Genomic DNA, 22,792 nt, shown 5'->3' on the forward strand with positions numbered 1-22,792 from the left:
CAGTCTCTTACTTGGTGTAGAATTGGCAGTCTCCTACTCATGGTGGGAGTGGGCAGCTAGTTACCCTGCTTTCTTCTTCAGCTACATGATTGTGAGATTGCAGGGCACTGCCTATAGCTATGGGGTCAATAAGCATCAAGCGATGATGAGAGGCTGAGCAACTGGAGGCAGAATGTGTATGGCAGCTCCCGCAGTCACAGGAATAAAAGGCAAGTGAAGGAAGGCTTGAAGCAATTAGGAAATGCGGCCTTACATAAATAGGGTCATTGATACATGGAGTAGTATCCCAGGGCAGGTGGTAGCTCACGTATTGTGCAGAGGGTGGGAGGAGTCTCTGGGCAGAAAGCTGATTGGGCAGAGTGTATGGATGTAGGGGGACTCCCTCTCTATGTACATTATTAAATGCCTGGGAGAGTCTATGGGGGTCGCTGGTCTCACCCCTGGTCTCTGTGTGCAGGTTGGAGCGGCTGCAGCGCATCGTCAGTAAGTTACAGATGGAGTCGGGGCTTTGTGAGGAGCAACTCAACCAAGCGGATGCCTTACTACAGACGGTGAGTAGGAGGAGATCTCCAGGGGGCGTGGCCTCCTGACTTTAGGACCAAACCTAGAGTTTCCTAGTGGTTTTTGTCTCCTCAATGGTGACGTATAGAACATCTCCACCAGGACTTTGGGGTTCCCTTGTTGATGGGGTGGGATAAACCACTTGCTTGGGGGGTTACCCTTCCTCTTCCTCCTGTAGAACATCCGCCTGCTGAATGCTGGGAAACAGCCACAGAGAGCGGGGGAGATTGAGCGCGACCTGGACCAGGCGGACGCCATGATTCGCGTGCTGTTTAACGACGTGCAGGCTCTTAAAGATGGCCGCCATCCCCAGGGAGAACAGATGTACAGGAGGTAAGTCGGCCAATCAGTGGCCAAATTAACCTTTAAGCTGGCTTCCAGGGCTATGTAGGGGAGCCCATAAGCATTTCCCCCAAATCAATCAGAGACCTGTACCATGACCATATTCACCCCAGTCCCCCCAAACCTGTTCTGGTTATGCCTCCCTTCATTTAATCTCCTAATTGAGAAGGACATAGACCCCATCACTGTGCCTCTCTCTGCCTCCAGGGTATATCGCCTTCACGACCGTCTCGTTGCAATGCGCACAGAGTACAACCTGCGGATAAAATCAGGTGCCACCCAGGTCACCACCCAAGTCACTCAGGTCACCCAGCAGGCTTCCCGGCCACAAATGGATGATGCCACCCTACGGTACCTGCAGGACCTGCTCAGCTGGGTGGAAGAAAACCAGAAGCGAATAAATACAGCAGAATGGGGGTCAGACCTCCCCAGTGTCGAATCCCACCTAGGCAGTCACCGTGGCCTTCATCAGTCCATCAGCGACTTCCGAGCCAAGGTTGAACGAGCACGAGCTGAAGAGGTGAGAATCCATATTGTCCATCAACCTTCAGTCTCATTAACACTTCAGCAATGCACTGGGATGTTTGGGGGGGGGGGTTTAATTATTGTGTCTCTGGAGACCGATCGGTACTTCTGTGTCCCCCTAATCCCATGATTTAATATTTTGCAGGGCCAGTTCTCAGGAAGTCGTGGATCCTCCCAGGAATATTTAGGAAAACTGGATCTACAATATGCCAAACTACTGGTAAGGACTGGGATAGACTGGTTTAATACACCCCATCATTCATGTTCTTCATTGAGGCTCCAGCCCATGTGGCTCAGCACTGGGGCAGTTCTGTCCCTATTCCTTCACTGATGGGGTTGGCATGGCCAGATCTTCCTGTTGATAAACTACTTGAGCAGATCCTCTCTGAGGAACCTGCTCTTCTACATTCTATAACATTGCTGATCATTGGCTTCTTCTAGAACTCCTCCAAGTCCCGTCTCCGGCATCTAGAGAACTTTCACGCGTTTGTCTCTGCTGCCACCAAAGAGCTGATGTGGCTGAACGATAAAGAAGAAGAGGAGGTCAACTATGACTGGAGTGAGCGCAACACTAACATGACCAGCAAGAAGGACAACTACTCCGTGAGTAGCAGAGGGACTTTATACACCGGCAGGGCATGAATGAGTGAGGGAAGCTGGGTTGGTTTCAGGGGCTTCTCTGCTTCTGGCACTGGGATAGTTCTACTGGTGATACTGGCACAAAAACATTTAATCATTTAAGAACGACCTGTGGTGGATCAATGGATGTGCGATTTTGGGACCTGATGGTAAACATCTTTCCTCCTCTGCTCCCCAGGGCTTAATGCGTGAGCTTGAGCTGAAGGAGAAGAAGATCAAGGACATCCAGAATACAGGAGACAGGCTACTTCGTGAGGACCACCCGGCTAAGTCCACAGTGGAGGTAGGTAGCCACTTAATGCAGATATTTAAGGGCAGTAGACATCTCTATTACTGTTGGTAAAGCCCAGCAATTCTTGGGTCAGACTTACAGTTTAGATGGATATTCATTAGGCAGACACTGGGCATTATATAACTTTTAGTAAGGCCACCCATATACAACATGGAATAGAAAGATCTGGCAGTGGCAACCGATATAAATGATGGGATGGAGAACTTGCTTAGTTCAAGCAGACCAATGGCACGGTGGTAGTCAGTAGACCGAAGTGCTTTGACATGTAGATTTTGATCCTGGTGGTCCCCGGGCATCAGATGAAAATTTATGGCACCCTATAAATAATGACTTGATCTCCCCCCATTGACTTCTCAGGCATTCCAGGCGGCTCTGCAGACCCAGTGGAGTTGGATGTTACAGATGTGTTGCTGTATCGAGGCCCACCTGAAGGAGAACACTGCCTACTTCCAGGTAACCCCAAAGTACATGAGCCATCAAGGTATCACCAAATAGCACAACTAATCACTGTATTGAACTACGTGCCACTAACTTAGAGCCACAGAGAGAATTTTAAGGGCCCAATTATGTACGGGCCCTGAAAAACTGGCACCAGCCCTAATTATTGATGTGATAAATCTGTACTGAAATATACGTGTTGATGGGGGCCCATAGGTGGCTCATAACTTACTCTTGGGGGTTCATAATTACATTTGACCCTGAAAGTTACAGGCCTCCCCATGTCCCTTTCTTACAGTTCTTTGCAGATGTGAAGGAGGCTGAAGAACAACTGAAGAAGATCCAGGACACCATGCGTAGAAAGTATATATGTGACCGCGCCATCACAGTTACGCGGCTCGAGGACCTTCTCCAGGACAGCATGGTGAGTACATCCTCTCTAAACTCCTCCTGTAAATCCTCCTATAAACAAACTCCCCCATAACTGCTCTGAATGGGTCCCCACTTGTTCTGTGTCCCTTCATGTGACCCTGACCTTGGTGAAATCTTCTCTTACTGGTTTCCATAGGACGAGAAGGAGCAACTGTCAGAGTACAAAGGGCAACTTGCCAGTCTGGCTAAGCGGGCCTCTTCCATCATTCAGCTGAAGCCACGAAGCCCCTCAAACCCCCCAAAAGGCCGTCAGCCAGTTCAAGCAGTGTGTGACTACAAGCAACTAGAGGTAATACCACCTCCTAGTGCCTCCTCTTAGAATAGTGTAAGTGTGCGAGCAGGTTGTGTAAAAGGGATGAGTAACACATTTATATGCCCACAGATCACAATAAATAAAGGGGATGAGTGTTTGCTGGTGGACAATTCGCAGCCCTACAAGTGGAAGGTGCTGAACGCTTCCGGAAGTGATGCCCTTGTTCCCTCGGTTTGTTTTCTGGTTCCACCACCCAACAAGGAGGCACGTGACGCTGTTAGCAGGTGAGACTTTGGGGTCCCAGAACTTACCAACTGAGGTTACTGTGCAACCACCTTGTCAGTCACCCGACCCATTCTCTAATTGGAATATCTTTCTGTCTCTGTGTCCCCCAGACTTGAGGGCACCCACCAGTCCCTGAATACACTGTGGCACACACTGAACATAGACCTGAAGAGCTTACTCTCCTATCAGTACCTGCTCCGTGACATCCAACTCATCCAGTCTTGGTCTCTTATCACAGTAAGTCACTGCACTGCCCTCTTTACCAATCTCTCCACTGGACCATAATCTTGCCCACTGTTGGCACTAGGCACCTCTAAATCTTGGTTGAATGTCGTGTGTGTGTGGGGGGGGGTATATATCGTTGTGTCCAGGCACAGTCCAACACCAGCAGCCCTTTAGCTTCTGTAGCTCCGTCTGTACATTCCCCAGTCATTTACTATTTTTTTTTTACCTTCAGTTCCGCAGTATGACATCCGAGGAGTATAAAACCGCTTTTAGAAATCTTGAGATTCACTACCAGGACTTCATGAGGGACAGCCAGGACTCCCAGAACTTTCACCCCGATGACCGTATGAACATCGAGAGAGAGTACAACTCCTGCACCCAGAAATACGAGATGCTCCTACGCAGCCTGGAGAAAGGTAAAAGCACAGGGAGTTTTCTGCTCTATACGCATGGTAATAACTGACATGGCAAGGGGCCCCTCGAGTCTCATAAAAAGGGTCCCTTGGTCAGAAAGAGGAGGTCCTTAGGAGGAGGTCCATAGACGGAGGTTCCTAGGGTAGGCAGCATGGTTTGGAAGCAGAAAATGCATATGCCATGAGACTGCAGGAGCCATTAGACCGTGGCATAAGAGGTTGCTGGTCTAATGGCTCTGAGATATGATCGGAGTAGGTGGAGAAGGTTCCACAGTAAGTACGATGAGTCGGAGATAGACCATCAGGAAGTGAGAGAAGACCACAATCCCTTGGAATTTTGTTTTAGTGCTGGTTCAGCATGTGTAGCTCTCTCTCCATATATATAATGTGACTGCTCCCTGTGCAGGAGAACAAGATGAGAGCGCATGTAAGAATTACATCTCTCGACTGAAAAACATTCAGCTACAACTTGATGGCTGTGAGTCTCGTACGGTCAGCAAGATCCGCTCTCCTCTGGACAAGGATCCCATCAAGGAATGTTCTCAGAGAATTGGAGAACAGCAGGTGCTTATAATCCCTTCCTATATCTTACATTTCTCCTCCCACTGTCATCATTCCCAGGTCCCATTGCCCCGTCTGTATTAACATCAGACTTCCCATACTTGTTGCTCTCTGGTTTCAAATTACTCTTCCCAACATGTGTGTATTTTCTTAGCAAATTCACTTTGAGCTGGAGAGCATCCAGAAGAACCTGTATCAGGTGAATGAGAAGACCGAGAAGATCCTTGCCCAGCCTGATCTTGGCAGTTCTTCCCCAATGCTGCGCTCAGAGCTTGATGTCACCCTGCAGAAAATGACCCAGGTCTACAGCCTGTCCACCATCTATCTGGACAAGTGAGTGTGGGCTACAGTTTATCAGCTCAGTATTATTAATAGACTAGGGTTATTTAGTTGGAGTAATGACTGTTGTGTGTCTCTTTGCTAACCTCTTCTTTTGCAACCTTAGACTGAAGACCGTCAACCTGGTTATCAGGAACACTCAGGGTGCGGAAGAGGTGGTCAAGACTTATGAGGATCAGCTCAAAGAGGTCCAATCTGTGCCCTCTGATCTGAAAGAGCTAGAGAGTAATAAGTCTGAACTAAAGGTATTGCTCCACATTGGCCATTAGGGACTGTGGGAACATAATTACTATTGGTTAAACCACTCATATTGTCAGTACAACCACCAGTAAAGTTTCATATCTTTGTAAGCCAGGCTTAGTCTCACAATCTCTAAGGTAAACACCTTATGGTTCTTATTGTCCTCTGGTCTCTCAGTGATCTTAATTTATGCCTTTTAGAGAATGCGTGGTCAAGTTGAAGGCCACCAACCTCTATTCAGCAATCTGGAAAATGACCTGAGCAAAGCCAAGGAGGTCAGTGAGAGGATGCTGAGGTCTCACAGTGAACGGGATGTGGACATAGATAGGTACCGGGAGCGAGTTCAGCAGCTTCTGGAGCGTTGGCAAGCCATTGTCCTTCAAATTGACATCAGGCAGCGAGAGCTGGACCAGCTGGGCAAGCAGCTCCGTTACTACCGGGAGAGCTACGAGTGGCTCATTCAATGGATAACAGAAGCAAAGAAGCGTCAGGAGAAGATCCAGTCAGTGCCCATCACAGACAGCAAAACAGTCAGGGAACAACTTCTGCAGGAGAAGGTATGGGGTGGTCTTTATACCGGGAAATTTACTGGCTGGGCTTTGTAAATAAAGGTTGTCCAGTGGGCATAATGTTCAAGCTGAGGGGCAAAACAATATGTATATGATACTCAATATATGATACTCCTCTATACTGAGAGATCATTTTGCTGAGCCTAATTTTATTAACCCTTAAGTTGTTGCACTTTTGGATACTTCTTTTTTCATTCTTGGACCATCTCATGCTTGTTTGATCAAGGAGAAATATGGTGTTTTCACATTTGGTGTTATCAGCATATAATTAAGTGATCTGTGTGATGAAGCAGTAGCTCCCCCTAATGGCTCGTGAATGTCACAACTCGCTACGAACTATAGCATTTTGCCCCAATAAATGTATATAATTCTCCTGCAGAGGGGTAACTATTCTTTTAATATTGGAAGTTTATTGTGTAGATATTTACATTGACCTAAATGTCCCTCAGAAACTCCTGGAAGAAAGTGAGAAGAACAGGGAGAAGGTTGACGAATGCCAGAAATATGCCAAGCAATACATTGATGCCATCAAGGTGAGCAAGTTGTTTCATACTTTACTTCTTATTAGGCACAAAGTGTCCACCCCATTTTGATCCCTTTTCCTCTGTCTCCAACTTCAATAGGATTTTGAGCTTCATCTTGTGACCTTCAAAGCCCAACTGGAACCGGCTGCATCTCCTGTCAAAAAGCCAAAAGTCCAGTCGGCATCGGACAACATTATTCAAGAGGTAGGATTCCAGTGTAGATTTACTGGACATTTGTACAGTGGGCTCAGTCCAAGTGATCACCAAACAGTTACCACCAAGGCAGGGCTGTACAATGGACACCTGGAAGCAGATACATGTAGACGCAGGGTGGTATAAATGGAGAAGGCCATACTATGGGCTATGGCAAGGAAAGACCAAACATTCAGCAATAACAGGGAAAGGCCATAGAGTGGGCGATGGTAAGGGAAGGCCATAGAGTGGGCGATGGCAGTGAAAAGCCATAGAGTGGGTGACAGCTGGAAAGGCCATAGAGTGGGTGATGGTAAGGAAAGGCCATAAAGTGGGCAATGGTAAGGCCATAAAGTGGGCAATGGTAAGGCAAATGCCATAGAGTAGGCAATGGCCATAGAGTGAACGATACCTGGAGAGACCATAGAGTGGCGATGGTAGGGAAAGACATAAAGTGGGCGATGGCTGGAAAGACCATAGAGTGGGCGATGGCTAAGGGAAGGCCATAGTGTGGGAGATGGCCATAGAGTGGGCAATGGCAGCGAAAGTTGATAGAGTGGCGATGGCTGGAAAGACCATAGAGTGGGGGATGGTAGGGGAAAGCTATAGAGTGGATTATTGAAGCAGCAGAACAGTTCAGCTCCCATATATCCAAGGCCAAGATTCCTGTAGTTGGTCTCCACTCCTTTCCATGTTAGCTTTGCTGTCCTTTGTGTTTTATCTTCTAACCACTGTACTTACTGTAGTAGCACGATTGTTTTATATTCATGTCATGAGGTGCAGTTCGGCCTCAGGTAGAAGCTTTTGATGTGGCCTAACTGGTCTTTGCTTTCTCTTAACAGTATGTGGAGCTCCGCACCAAGTACAGTGAGCTCACAACTCTCACCAGTCAGTACATTAAATTCATCACAGAGACCCTCAAGCGCCTAGAGGTGGAGGAGGTAAGTACTGGTCTCTTTCACTGGAAGGGGCTGAAGACTGAATATTTAAGCTGGTCCTCGCCGGTTCTCACGCTGGTTGGCATGTAGGAAGAAGGCTGCTGATTGGCTTTAGCAAGAAGGGAACCAAAAAAAATCAAATAAGGGTTACAATATCTGTGAATTGAATATTGGGTCCAACAATTTTATTGCATTGGGAGGGGAGAGACTTTGTTTGGCCTGAGTTACTTGCCGTATGCCAGTCAGAGTAAGTAACACATTGGATCCAGATTTGTGTTTTGTCAGATTGCAGAGGTTACAGGGGATCCTCTTCAGCAGAGTAGGGGCACATAGAACTCTATAGGGGGCATCAGTGTAGAACATGTGCCATTCTGTGGGTGCAACAAGGTAGTAACTACTTGCTGGATATTATCCCATGGTGAATTGTGGATTTGTCTAAACCATGAGATACTAAACTCAATGAGACAATGGGGTAGTAATTGGTCCCAGTTAGAATGTTTGCATTGTGTTGGTGCAGGATTATAATGTGTTTAGCTTGCCACAGTTCTGCTGTTAGTAATGCTGGTTATGTTACTAGTGTTAGTAATGCTGGTAATGTTACTAGTGTTAGTAAGGCTGGTTATGTTACTAGTGTTAGTAAGGCTGGTTATGTTACTAGTGTTAGTAAGGCTGGTTATGTTACTAGTGTTAGTAAGGCTGGTTATGTTACTAGTGTTAGTAAGGCTGGTTATGTTACTAGTGTTAGTAAGGCTGGTTATGTTACTAGTGTTAGTAAGGCTGGTTATGTTACTAGTGTTAGTAAGGCTGGTTATGTTACTAGTGTTAGTAAGGCTGGTTATGTTACTAGTGTTAGTAAGGCTGGTTATGTTACTGTTAGTAAGGCTGGTTATTACTAGTGTTAGTAAGGCTGGTTATGTTACTAGTGTTAGTAAGGCTGGTTATGTTACTAGTGTTAGTAAGGCTGGTTATGTTACTAGTGTTAGTAAGGCTGGTTATGTTACTAGTGTTAGTAAGGCTGGTTATGTTACTAGTGTTAGTAAGGCTGGTTATGTTACTAGTGTTAGTAAGGCTGGTTATGTTACTAGTGTTAGTAAGGCTGGTTATGTTACTAGTGTTAGTAAGGCTGGTTATGTTACTAGTGTTAGTAAGGCTGGTTATGTTAGCAATCCTAGAGAGTGTTGAGCTCCAGGTTCATATGTAGGGAGATATTTAGTCTGTTTACAGTTTAAGACAAACTAAAAGCCCTTGTGGTGGTTTTGCTGAATGTGCTGAAGGCGATAAGTTTATTGGTCCTGAATGTTGTAGAACCTCTGTCTGTACTTTCCTTCCTTTACTATGTAATTCCCTTTGTGGAACTGCATTGTATGTGGCTTTTTTCCTCAATCTGCCTGGAATAAGCAAGGCCCAGATATCCATTTGCACAACATTTTCTCATCCCTTTTGTGTTTGCCCATTGTTTTTAGTTGTTTCATTTTGATCATAGAGCATAGAATAATTTTTTCCATCTGTTTTATTTTTATTTTCCCCTTTTTGTCTCCATCTTTACTTCCCTTCTTACCTCTCCTTGGCCCTTTCCCTTCTATACCCACCTTCTATACTCCTTCAGAAAGCAGCAGAGAAGCTAAAAGAAGAGGAGAGGAGGAGGCTGGCAGAAGTAGAGTCCCAATTGGAGAAGCAAAAGCAACTTGCAGAGGCCCATGAAAAAGCCAAAGCTCAGGCAGAGAAAGAGGCCAGAGAACTGAGGCTAAATATGCAGGAAGAAGTCTCCAAAAGGCAGGTAGTCGCAGTTGATGCCGAACAGCAGAAAAAGACAATCCAACAAGAGCTGCAGCAGCTGAAGCAAAATTCAGAAATGCAGATCAAGTCCAAAGCCAAGCTGATCGAAGAAGCTGAAATCAGCCGTAAAAAAGTTGAAGAAGAGATCAGAATAATTCGCATACAACTGGAAACAAGCCAGAAACAAAAATCTGGTGCAGAAAATGAGTTAAATGATCTGCGAGCTCGGGCAGAAGAGGCAGAGAGGCAGAAGAAGCTTGCTCAAGAGGAGGCCGAACGCTTGCGCAAACAGGTGAAAGATGAAACCCTGAAGAAACGAGAAGCTGAGGAGGAGCTTCAGCGCAAGGTACAGGCTGAGAAGGATGCAGCACGGGAAAAGCAAAAGGCCTTGGATGACCTGGAAAAGTTCCGGCTTTTAGCTGAAGAAACAGAAAGAAGGATGAAGCAGGCCGAGTTTGAGAAAGAACGGCAGATCAAACAGGCTCAAGATGTGGCCCAAAAGAGTGCCGATGCAGAGCTGCAGAACAAGCGCATGTCATTCCTAGAAAAAACCACCCAACTGGAGATGTCCCTGAAGCAAGAGCATATTACTGTCACCCACCTACAAGAGGAAGCAGAGCGTCTTAAACAACAACAGATGGAGGCTCAAAATGCTAGGGAGGAAGCAGAGAAAGAGCTGGAGAAGTGGAGACAGAAAGCCAATGAGGCCTTGCGTCTAAGGCTCCAGGCAGAAGAAGTTGCTCACAAGAAAACGGTAGCACAGGAAGAGGCTGAAAAACAAAAAGACGACGCAGAGAGAGAAACCCGCAAAAGAACAAAGGCTGAAGAGTTTGCTCTGCGTCAGAAGGAACTAGCAGAGGTGGAGTTGGAAAAACAGCGAAAGTTAGCAGAAGACACCTCCCAACACAAGTTTTCTGCTGAGCAGGAGCTTATTCGTCTGAAAGCTGAGATGGAGAACCGCGAGCAGCAACACATAGTTCTGGAGGAGGATCTTTACCGCCTTAAGAATGAGGTGAATGAGGCCATTCAGAAGAGAAAAGGTCTGGAAGAAGAGCTGGCCAAGGTGCGAGCAGAAATGGAAGTTCTCCTTCTTGCCAAAGCCAAGGCAGAAGAAGAGTCTCGCTCAGCCAGTGAAAAATCCAAGCAGATGCTAGAAGCTGAGGCTGACAAGCTACGTGAGCTTGCTGAAGAGGCTGCAAAGTTGCGTGCCATCTCTGAAGAAGCCAAGAGGCAACGTCAGTTAGCTGAAGAGGAGGCCACTCGACAGAGAGCTGAAGCTGAAAGAATTCTAAAGGAGAAATTGGCAGCCATCAATGATGCCACAAGACTGAAAACAGAGGCTGAAATTGCGTTGAAGGAGAAAGAGGCAGAAAATGAGCGTCTTAGGAGACTAGCAGAAGATGAAGCATACCAAAGGAAGCTTCTGGAGGAACAAGCAGCCCAACACAAGCAAGACATTGAAGAAAAGATCGTCCAGCTCAAACAGTCTTCTGAAAGTGAGCTACAGAGACAGAGAAATATTGTGGATGAAACAATGAAACAGCGAAGGGTCATTGAAGAAGAGATCAGAATCCTCAAAATTAGCTTTGAGAAGGCATCTGTGGGAAAGTCTGACTTGGAACTAGAGCTGAACAAACTGAAAAACATAGCAGATGAAACACAGAAGAGCAAGGAGAAAGCTGAGCAAGAGGCAGAAAAACAGCGTCAGCTTGCACTCGAGGAGGAGAACAGACGAAGGGAAGCAGAGGAGAAGGTGAAAAAGATCATAGTTGCAGAGCAGGAAGCTGCCCGACAGCGCAAAGCAGCATTGGAAGAAGTGGAGAAGCTCAAGGCCAAAGCAGAAGAGGCTAAAAAGCAAAAAGAACTGGCAGAAAAGGAAGCCGATAAACAGATTCAATTGGCCCAGGAAGCTGCAAACAAGAAAATTGAAGCTGAGGAAAAAGCTTACTATGCCGCTGTTCAGCAAAAAGAGCAAGAATTATTGCAGACAAGGATCCAAGAGCAAAGTACTCTCGATAAACTGAAGGAAGAAGCTGAGCGCGCTAAGCGCATGGCTGAGGATGCAGAAAGAGCCCGGACAAGAGCAGAACATGAAGCTGCCTTATCACGCCAGCAAGCAGAGGAGGCTGAGCGCTTGAAACAGAAAGCAGAGGAGGAGGCACAGGCTAAAGCTCAAGCTCAGGAAGATGCAGAAAAGATGAGGAAAGAAGCAGAACTAGAAGCAGCCATGAGAGCCCAGGCAGAGCAAGCTGCTCTAAAACAAAAGCACTTGGCTGATGCTGAAATGGAAAAACATAAGAAATTTGCAGAGAAAACTCTGACGCAAAAGGAGCAAGTTGAGGGTGAACTGACCAAAGTTAGACTGCAGTTAGAGCAAACCGACCATCAAAAGGTCATCTTGGATGAGGAGCTTGGGCGTCTGAAGGAGGAGGTGACAGACTCCCTTAGACAGAAGAAGCTTGTGGAGGAGGAGCTCTTTAAAGTAAAAATACAAATGGAAGAACTAATAAAGCTAAAGATTCGCATAGAAGAGGAGAACAAGATGCTTATCACAAAGGACAAAGACAACACCCAAAAATTCTTAGCTGAAGAGGCAGATAAGATGAAACAAGTTGCTGAAGAAGCTGCCCGTCTTAGCATTGAAGCTCAGGAGGCAGCTCGTCTCAGGAAGATTGCTGAAGATGAACTGTCTGAGCAGCGGGTATTGGCAGAGAAGATGTTGAAGGAAAAGATGCAAGCTGTCCAAGAGGCCACTCGTTTGAAGGCTGAGGCTGAACTTCTCCAAAGGCAGAAAGAAATGGCTGTGGAGCAGGCCAAGAAGCTACAAGAAGATAAAGAACTAATGAAACAGCAGCTCGCCGAAGAAACTGAGGGTTTCCAAAAGATCCTAGAAGAGGAGCGCCGGCGTCAGATGGACATCAGCACCGAGGCAGAACATCTCAAACTGCAAGTGGCTGAACTGAGCAAAGCCCAGTCCAGAGCTGAAGAAGAAGCCAAGAAATTCAGAAAACAGGCAGAAGAGATCAGTGAAAAGCTGCACAAGACAGAACTTTCAACCAAGGAGAAGATGACTGTGGTTCATACTCTTGAAATCCAGAGGCAACAGAGCGACAAGGAGGCTGAAGACCTAAGAAAAGCCATCGCTGAACTGGAGAAGGAGAAAGAGAAACTGAAAAGAGAAGCAGAACTGCTACAGAAAAAGTCTGAAGAGGTACCTACTTTATAGTATTAATAGTCCTAGTTTAGCTTCCTCTGTCTAATTAGAATCATCTCAGCACTCAAAGCCTTACATTGGCCCATTGCCGTTCATTTTACTTTTAGAGCACCAAGTGCCCTTTCCATCATTCATTGAAAACTACGTTTTTATATGTTTGGCCTACAAATTCCCATGATTGTGTTTTTGCCCATTTTCTAGTGCAGCAACATCTATTAATTGTGTTAATTGTGGCACAAATAAGATCTAGAGAATTCTGACCTAAAAAGTCATTATTTTTGTGGTGCCTACTGTTGCCAGATTTTCACCTACTGACATACAGACGGTGCAGGCTTTATTGGCAGGTTATGGCTTCATTCACCATTTACAACAATGGTAACAGGGTGGTTTGCACCCATGGAAACAATGGGATTTCACCCAAATAAAAAACAAAAACCTTTCCAATATGTTTTAATTAAATAGCTTGCTATTTTAAAGTTATGCCCTAATGTTAATAATGTTGAAAGCTGTATCTGCCACTTGAAGTATAAATGCACTGCAGGTCCTGACTCCATATATCACTGAAACATTCCTATATTGCCTTGAGAACTGGCAGCTGCTATTCCTAAATTATAATAGTATTATATTGTAAAATAGTGTAGGTTGCCAGGACAAGTAGTGCAAGGGCTAGAAAGATAGTAAACATTTATACTTACTCAATATTGGCTATTTAGCATTACATTTGTTTTTAAACAGGTGGAGTTTTCCCTTTAAAGCCTGGTCTATCTGTATCTGAGGCAAACCCCTATCAAAACCAATAAATAGGTTGACCATTCCTAAGTCCACATGATTATTGAGTTTGGGTTGTTTTGGTTTTCTGTTTTCCAGATGGAGAAGGCCCAAATAGAGCAAATGCGTCAAGAAACCGAAACCCTCCAGTCAACTTTCCTCTCTGAGAAACAGATCCTGATCCAGAAAGAGAAGTACATTGAAGAGGAGAAGGCCAAACTAGAAAAGCTGTTTGAAACAGAAGTCAACAAAGCTCAGAATCTGCAAGGGGAGAAGGAATGGCAGCTCAATCAATTGGAGGAGGAGAAACAACGTCTGCAGACCTTCATGGACGATGCCATTAAAAAGCAAAAGGAGGCTGAAGACAAAGTCCGTCAAAAACAAGAAGAGCTGCAGCAGCTGGATAAGAAGAGGCAGGATCAAGAAAAGTTGTTGGAGGAGGAAAACCGAAAACTCAGAGAGAAACTGGAGCAACTGGAAAAGGAACATAAACTGGCTTTGGAAAAAACAAAGGAAATCACCATCCACAAAGAGACGATCATAACGCAAACATCAGTCATGCCTAATGGTCGAGACACTGTCGATGGCACAGCTCCAGATGGAGAACAAGAGAATGCATTTGATGGCCTCAGACAGAAAGTCTCTCCAGAAAAGCTCCTAGAGGCTGGCATCTTGACCAAAGAAATGTACGACAAACTGAAAAAGAAGTTGGTGTCTGTGCAAGAAGTGTCCAAGTGGGACGATATCAGGAAATACCTTCAGGGCAAGAACAGCATCTCCGGCCTGCTCCTTAAGCCAAGCAATGAAAAGATAAGTATTTACAATGCCATGAAGAAGAAACTTCTACCACCTGGCACGGCACTGATTTTACTTGAGGCTCAGGCTGCTTCTGGCTACATAGTCGACCCAGTGAGGAACAAAAGATTGACGGTTAGTGAAGCAGTAAAAGAAAATGTTATCGGCCCTGAAGTACACAATAAAATGCTATCTGCTGAAAGGGCTGTTACTGGCTACAAAGATCCATACACAGGAGAAAAAATCTCTTTATTCCAAGCCATGAACAAGGACTTAATTGTAAAGGACCATGGCATACGCCTTCTGGAAGCCCAGATTGCCACAGGTGGCATTATAGATCCAGTGAACAGTCATCGTGTGCCCATTGAGGTGGCTTACAAACTGGGCTACTTCGACGAGGAAATGAATAAGATACTGTCAGACCCTACAGATGATACCAAAGGCTTCTTTGACCCCAATACTCAAGAAAACCTCACATACTTACAACTAATGGAAAGGTGTGTCGTAGACCCAGAAACAAAGCTCTGTTTGTTGCCTCTAACTGACAAAGCTGGGAAAGGCGAGCTGGTCTACACTGATTCAGAAGCCAAGGACGTGTTCAAAAAGGCCACAGTCTCTGTTCCATTTGGCAGATTCCAAGGCAAGACTGTAACCATCTGGGAAATAATCAACTCTGAGTACTTTACTGAAGAACAGAGACGGGACCTGCTACGTCAGTATAAAACTGGGAAGATCACAGTGGAAAAGATCATTAAAATTGTAATCACAGTGGTGGAAGAAAACGAGAAGAAGAAAGAACTGGGCTTTGATGGCCTCCGAGGTCCTGTCCCTGCTGCAGAACTAGTGGAGTGTAAAATTATTGATAAAGATCTCTTCAACCATCTGCATCAAGGCAAGAAGTCTATCAAGGAGGTGTCCGACCTTGATGCAGTTAGAAAGTATTTAACTGGAAGCACAGCCATTGCTGGAGTTCAAGTAGAAAAAACAGGTGAGAAGCTCACCTTCTATGATGCCATTCTGAAAAATCTACTGAAACCTGCCACCGCTCTTAATCTTCTGGAAGCACAAGCAGGCACTGGATACATCATCAACCCAGTTCAAAATGAGCTTATGCCAGTAGATGAGGCAGTTAAAGCTGGCATTGTCGGACCAGAATACCATGAAAAGCTGCTCTCTGCGGAGAAAGCCGTCACTGGCTATAAAGATCCTTACACTGGACAGACATTATCACTCTTCCAGGCCCTCAAGAAAGGTCTTATCCCTAAAGATAGTGGAATCCGCCTGTTGGATGCACAGCTGGCCACTGGTGGTATAATAGACCCTGTTAAAAGCCATCGCCTTCCACTTGATGTTGCCTATAAACGTGGCCATTTAGATGAGGAAACCACTAAACTTCTTTCAGTGCCCACTGATGATAGCACTGGTTTCTATGACCCAAACAGCCAAGAAATTCTTACTTATTCACAGTTACAGAAGAAATGCAAGGTAGACAAGAAAACTGGTCACTACTTGCTACCTCTCTCCAACCAAGCCATACAAGCACAACAAGAAGAAATTTACACTGATTTACAAGCCAAAGAAGCATTTGATAAGACCACAATTGAGGTGCCAAGTGGCAGCTTTAAAGGCAAGACCATAACAATCTGGGAATTAATAAATTCGGAATATTTCACCGAGGAACAAAGGCGTGAACTGATCAGGCAATACAAGACCGGGAAAGTTACCATTGAAAAAATAATTAAAATAATGATCACAATTGTGGAGGAGACCGAGACAAAGAAGCAGCAACGTCTCACATTTACAGGTCTTAGGGCCCCTGTTCCAGCCACTGAGCTTCTAGAGTCCAAGATTATAGACAATACTCAATTTGAGAAGCTAAAAGATGGCACAATCTCTGTAAAGGAAATCTCAGAAACAGATTCTGTTAGAAAGTATCTGCAAGGCAGTGACAGCATTGCTGGTGTCTATGTGGAAGAAACCAAGGTTAAGATGCCAATATACCAAGCCATGAAAAGGAATTTCCTGAGGCCAGGAACTGCCCTGGTTCTCCTGGAGGCTCAGGCTGCCACTGGATTCATAATAGATCCCATCAAGAACCAAAAGCTCTATGTCAATGAGGCAGTAAAAGCTGGGGTTGTTGGTCCTGAACTCCATGAGAAACTTCTCTCAGCAGAGAAGGCTGTGACTGGATACAAAGATCCATACTCAGGGAATACTATCTCTGTCTTTGAAGCTTTGCAAAAAGGTCTTATCCTGAAGGAGCATGGAATTCGCCTGTTGGAAGCACAGATTGCCACTGGGGGTATAATAGACCCTGTTCATAGTCACCGTGTCCCTGTTGAAGTTGCCTACCAGCGTGGCTATTTTGATGAGGCCATGAGCAAGATCTTGTCTGATCCCACTGATGACACCAAAGGCTTCTTTGACCCCAATACACACGAGAATCTTACATACCTCCAGCTCAAAGAGAGATGCATTAAAGATCCTGACACTGGTCTAAATCTCCTTCCCTTAAAGAAACTGGAGAAGGCTCCTGAGAGTCCTAAAGGTTTCACTGAAACAGAAACAAGGAAGGTGTTTGAGGAGACTTCAGTAGACATTCCCTCTGGTAGCATGGCTGGCTCATCAATGACCATATGGGAGCTCATGCATTCAGATCTTCTTCCTCAAGAGGAAAGAGACAGGCTGATGGAAGAATTCCGTGCCGGCAGACTAACAACAGAGCGAATGATTATTATCATCATTGAGATTATTGAGAAAACAGAGATTGTCAGGCAGCAGGAGATATATTCCTATGACTTTGTGAGACGCCGCATCACAGCTGAAGAGTTATACGAGTCGAAGCTCATCACAGTGGAAATTTACAACATGCTCAAGCAGGGCTCCAAGACCATTCAAGAAGTCATTCAGATAGAGTCCGTCTGGAGATACTTGTATGGCACAGGCTGTGTTGCAGGGTTACAAACACCAGCATCAAAGGAAACCATCAGCATTTACCAAGCAATGAAGAAAGGGTTTATCACTCCAGATGTAGCCCATGTTCTGCTTGAGGCACAGGCCGCAACTGGCTTCATTATTGATCCTGTAAAGAATGAAATGCTTACTGTAGATGAGGCTGTGCGAAAAGGAGTCGTGGGACCTGAAATTCATGACCGACTTCTCTCTGCTGAAAGAGCAGTCACAGGGTACAGAGATCCATACACCGAGCAGATGATCTCTATCTTCCAAGCAATGAAAAAAGATTTGATTCTATCAGATCAGGCACTGAGACTGCTAGATGCCCAGTTAGCAACAGGTGGCATCATAGATCCCAGATTTGGATTCCACATCCCTAATGAAACTGCAATTTCTCGTGGATATCTCAACAAAGACACTTTAGAAATGATGTCCGAACCCAGTGAAGTTCGTAGTTATATTGACCCATCAACAGAGGAGAAGCTTAGCTATTCCCAGCTCCTTAAAAGGTGCCATAAACATGAGAAGAGCAACCTTTTCCTCCTGCCACTTGTAGACAAGAGAAGGTTAACATTCAAGGGTCTGAGAAAAGAGATCAGCATGGAAGAACTGGTGAGATCCCAAATTATGGATGCAGTTACAGCTCAGCGCCTTCAAGATGGATTAACTTCTATTGAGGAGGTTTCAATAGCCTTAAAAAAATTCCTGGAGGGGACAAGCTGCATTGCTGGTGTCTATGTGGAATCTTCCAAGGAGAGATTTTCAATCTACCAAGCAATGAAAAAGGGCATGATTCGGCCAGGTACTGCATTTGAGTTACTTGAAGCTCAAGCCGCAACGGGATATGTTATTGACCCAATCAAGTGCCTGAAGTTGGCTGTTGAAGATGCTGTTCACATGGGAATAGTAGGACCAGAATTCAAAGATAAGCTTTTGTCAGCAGAGCGAGCAGTAACTGGTTATAAAGATCCTTATTCTGGAAAAATCATTTCGCTTTTCCAAGCCATGAAGAAAGGCCTTATACTTAAAGATCATGGAATTCGCTTATTGGAAGCCCAGATTGCAACAGGAGGAATTATTGACCCAGAAGAAAGTCATCGCTTGCCAGTGGAAGTTGCCTACAAAAGAGGTCTTTTTGATGAGGAAATGAATGAGATCCTTACTGATCCAAGTGATGACACCAAAGGATTCTTTGACCCTAACACAGAAGAGAACCTAACCTACCTTCAGCTGATGGAAAGGTGCATCACTGATCCTGAAACTGGCCTTTGTCTTTTGCCCCTTAAAGAAAAGAAGCGTGAAAGAAAGACCTCATCAAAGTCCTCTGTTCGTAAACGCAGAGTAGTTATTGTTGACCCAGAAACCGGCAAAGAGATGTCTGTATATGAGGCTTATCGTAAAGGACTCATTGATCATCAGACCTACATGGAACTCTCTGAGCAAGAATGCGAGTGGGAAGAAGTCACTAGCTCTTCATCTGATGGAGTGGTAAAGTCCATAATCACTGATAGAAGATCAGGAAGGCAATATGACATTGATGATGCCCTTTCTAAAGGCCTTATAGACCAGTCATCACTGGATCAATATCGCTCAGGCTCATTGTCCATAACAGAATTTGCTGACATGCTTTCAGGCAACATGAGTGGATTCCGTTCTAGATCTTCTTCTGTTGGCTCTTCTTCTTCATATACAGCAAGCCCAGCTGGCCGCAGTCAGGTCTCCTGGAGTGACCCAAGTGAGGAGACAGGCCCAATTGCAGGAATTGTTGACACAGACACATTAGAAAAAGTATCAGTGACCGAAGCCATGCATCGCAACCTTGTAGATAACATCACTGGGCAGAGGTTGCTAGAAGCTCAAGCTTGTACAGGAGGCATTATTGACCCTGTCACTGGGGAGAAGTATACTGTTGCTGATGCAGTTAATAAAGGCCTAGTAGATAAAATAATGGTCGATAGAATTAACCTTGCTCAGAAAGCTTACAATGGCTTTGAGGATCCAAGAACAAAGACAAAAATGTCTGCTGCCCAAGCCTTGAAGAAGGGTTGGTTATACTATGAAGCAGGTCAGCGATTCCTAGAGGTGCAATACCTCACTGGTGGCCTCATTGAGCCAGAGATAGAAGTACGTGTTAGCCTGGAGGATGCCCTTCACAAAGGCACAATTGATTCAAGGACAGCCCAAAAATTGCGAGATGTTAACACTTACTCCAAATATCTAACATGTCCTAAAACCAAGCTCAAGATTTCCTACAAAGAAGCTATGGAGAAGAGCATGGTTGAAGATGGCACTGGGCTAAGACTCCTGGAAGCTTCTTCACAATCCAGCAAGGGCTACTACAGCCCATACAATGTCGGTGGTTCTGGTTCAACCTCAGGTTCCCGATCCGGTTCGCGAACTGGTTCCAGATCTGGTTCAAGACGAGGAAGCTTTGATGCCACTGGCTCTGGCTCTGGTTCTGGCTTCTCCATGACCTTTTCCTCTTCTTCATATTCCTCTAGCAACTATGGTCGCAGATACACAACTGGAGCGCAAGCTAGTCCCATGGATTCAACTGAACTTGCCAATGCACTGTTAAAATTAAGTCAAAACTGTAGCCAGGAAGCAAACCTGGGGATCAACCAGTGGCCATCCCCAATTCCTGGCCTAGTATAATGCTTAGCACAGCAAATCCCCTCCCCAAACAATGGACTTGAATACCCTTTCCTGCTCAGCATGTGGTGACGCTTTACTTGAACTTTTATTTTATAAATATATATATATATAATATAACCTAACTGTATTTCAAAGCAGTGCCTAAAATTTTAACCAAAAAAGCCTGGAAGAAAGCATTTTAGCCAAGAGGCCGAATGTATTAATATTCTTCAGATGCAATTTGTATATTGAGAGATGACTAAGAGAACACTATTATCCAGCACCAGAACTTTACACACACTATGTTCCAACACTCTGGAAATGGAGGATCTCCGCATTTTTGGTTCATTTTTGTTTAATGACGGGGGCCCTGCAGAGCAACTCCATAGCTACCAGCAACCACAGGAATAAAGCCAAACACTCTCCAGTCCATCACTCCTTCCATCTGTAACAGTATATGTCCACATTACTCTGTACCAAGACTTCCATTGTCCCCTCTCCATGCTGCCTTTTTTCATCCTTGCATTGCCTCCAGCTCTTCAATGTCTATATAATGGAACTTCTGCCAGGCTCTTCTTTATACCCCATGGCCAAATAGCAATACCCTAATTGCTACAGAATTCAGAAGCACCTTGCTTTCCAACACTGTTGAGATTGTGACACAGCGAGACTTGTATCTTAAACCCCTTCGTCAATGATTGTCTTCCTCTACTCCCTTCGTGCTCAACACTCCATCTTCCTGGATTCCTCTCTGTTCTCCAAAGTGCTCCCACTGTAAGTCAATAGTCAGAGCGTGTTCCTTGCAAGGAGCCAGTCTCCTCTCTGCACCCCCTTTTGCAACTAACTTTTATCCCCACTCATTCCCCCTTTTTCCCTTCATTTCTACCCATCAGACTTGTCTGTGGCTTCTTGGGTCTGAAGCTTTGAGGGGTCCATATTGATACTATATCACTCACTGGGTCATTGATATTTCCTCTTGTAAAACTTAATTGGTTCTTGTTTTTTTAACCCAAAGTCACATATATTTTGCATTTATTCCTCCTGGGAATCTGCATGCACTTGCCTGAAATAGGGATTCTCAAAATTGGGATTTGGAGGAACAAATCTGAACCCTAAATATTAGACCGTGTAACAACTGAACATGACCATATTTTTCACATGCTCCTTTAGTTTGTCAATAAATTGCATTTAAAAGAGGGTTCAGATTTGGTTTTGGCCAAATCCTAAAATGCTGGACTCTGTAACTTGCATTGCTGCTCAGGGATCCCTTAAAATTTCCTTTTTCCTATTTATGGGTGGGGTGTTCTGCTTAGTTTAGGGATAGGGGGGACCAGCGTGTTGCCGAGTGTAGGGATAGGGGGGACCTTTGTGTTGCCGAGTGTAGGGATAGGGGGGACCTGTGTGTTGCCGAGTGTAGGGATAGGGGGGACCCGTGTGTTGCCGAGTGTAGATATCTTGTTTATTGCATGTGGCCCCATTGTTCCTTCTATAAGGATCTGAATGTTCTCTGGCATTTAGTAGAGATTTCTGGTGCCGTTGTTGAGCTGTTCCAAGTTGGTGCCATATTCGTAGACTGGGCAGGTTTAGGCTAAATGTCTTTTATTCCTGTCTCTCTGTATGTTTGCTCTCAGCTGTGCCTGCCACTCATTATCTGTGTATTTCTTTCCCTTTATATCAATTATATATGACATGTACTAGCATGTGTTGCTGTGGACTTGGTTCTGTGTGGCTGGCGTGTCCTTCCCATGTACCGTGTCCTGTTATACTTGCATGCCACTCAATCTCAGTGCTGTTCATTGCATCTCCTTTATATTATGTATGTGTGGCCCCTGGGTTGGTGCTTTGCATTGTGGGTAAATCATGGCTGTCTTGCTTGTGCAATTAGCAGGCACCCTCTCCAGTTAGTGAACACCCAGAGGAACATGGAAGCCCCTGTGATTCTTCTGTCTCCTGGACCAGATCCCTGAACACAGAAGATTCAGTGCTGCACCCCCAAACTCAGGTAACCATTCTGGGATTGGGGGAGGGAGCTCTATGTAAACATGCCCTGAGCTGATGTTCCGGGGGGGGGGGGTTGAGGTAGATTATAGAGAGGTGGACCCCTTCTCTGTTGCTCAGGGATGGCTGTAGGACCACCCATTGTCATGTCTCCATTGTTTGGTTTCATTCTCATCCCACGTCACTTTTTGTTCCTTTTTTTAGTGTTTCCGGATAGACCATCTGTCAAGCTGGAGGTGGGAGGGGAGGTGACCCCCTCTCATTTTTCAGAATTAAAGGATAATCACCTGGACATTGAGAGAGGACGTGGCAGCCGCCATGTTTTCTGTTTGTTCCTCAACACTGGGTATTTCAACCTGTGGGATAAGAATAAGACCACCATTCCCAGTCACTTCTGGAGCAGTATGAGCCCCTTTGTCTCTTCCACTAAATTGTGTTGCTTCCTATCCCTATCACATGGGGTATTTACCTGATAAAATGACTGTTACTCCCTTTCTCTGAAGCTTTTACCCCTTTCTGATTCTATGTGTAACGCTCAACAGCTCAACAGCAATGTCCTTCTGTCTGCCCAGTCAGCGGAGCCTTCATCATCCAGATTTCCATACTCATCATTGTGATCATCTCTTGGACATTTATATCTGAACTGCATTTTCCTCCAGACTCCCAGAATCCTCTGCTCTTACCCATAATGCTAGAGGGTCAGCTCATATGGCAATGATCAAGATAATATGTGGCCTTGTGTATTAGATGTTTCCCCTTCACCCTCTATAAACCCCCTTCTATAATTCCAGTGCTGAGTAGAAGTGTCCGTCGAGCTCAGTGAGGAATATTTGGCTTTTTATTCTGGAAGAGAAAGTTCGGTACCAATAGTCTATACATTGGGC

At 45.1% G+C, this 22,792-nt stretch overlaps 1 protein-coding gene across 12 annotated transcripts in view; it reads left to right on the forward strand.

The window, feature by feature from the left end:
• Positions 1–22,131, forward strand: part of plec.S (plectin S homeolog) — a 122,272-nt gene extending 100,141 nt beyond the window's left edge. For all 12 annotated transcript variants that reach the window (XM_041568052.1, XM_041568054.1, XM_018224013.2 and 9 more), the window contains 23 exons: positions 458–551; positions 740–894; positions 1,111–1,423; positions 1,574–1,648; positions 1,870–2,031; positions 2,246–2,350; positions 2,717–2,812; positions 3,096–3,221; positions 3,366–3,518; positions 3,612–3,766; positions 3,878–4,004; positions 4,225–4,408; positions 4,812–4,969; positions 5,121–5,299; positions 5,412–5,550; positions 5,746–6,102; positions 6,564–6,647; positions 6,738–6,842; positions 7,673–7,771; positions 9,375–12,755; positions 13,626–20,684; positions 21,799–21,912; positions 22,113–22,131. In XM_041568052.1, the coding sequence (XP_041423986.1) occupies positions 458–551; positions 740–894; positions 1,111–1,423; positions 1,574–1,648; positions 1,870–2,031; positions 2,246–2,350; positions 2,717–2,812; positions 3,096–3,221; positions 3,366–3,518; positions 3,612–3,766; positions 3,878–4,004; positions 4,225–4,408; positions 4,812–4,969; positions 5,121–5,299; positions 5,412–5,550; positions 5,746–6,102; positions 6,564–6,647; positions 6,738–6,842; positions 7,673–7,771; positions 9,375–12,755; positions 13,626–19,931 (12,553 nt within the window). In that variant the 3' untranslated portion in view covers positions 19,932–20,684; positions 21,799–21,912; positions 22,113–22,131. The remainder of the gene's footprint in view (positions 1–457; positions 552–739; positions 895–1,110; positions 1,424–1,573; positions 1,649–1,869; positions 2,032–2,245; positions 2,351–2,716; positions 2,813–3,095; positions 3,222–3,365; positions 3,519–3,611; positions 3,767–3,877; positions 4,005–4,224; positions 4,409–4,811; positions 4,970–5,120; positions 5,300–5,411; positions 5,551–5,745; positions 6,103–6,563; positions 6,648–6,737; positions 6,843–7,672; positions 7,772–9,374; positions 12,756–13,625; positions 20,685–21,798; positions 21,913–22,112) is intronic.
• The last annotated feature ends 661 nt before the right edge of the window (positions 22,132–22,792 follow it).

This window comes from Xenopus laevis, chromosome 6S, assembly GCF_017654675.1.
Source record: "Xenopus laevis strain J_2021 chromosome 6S, Xenopus_laevis_v10.1, whole genome shotgun sequence".
Classification (NCBI taxonomy): domain Eukaryota; kingdom Metazoa; phylum Chordata; class Amphibia; order Anura; family Pipidae; genus Xenopus; species Xenopus laevis.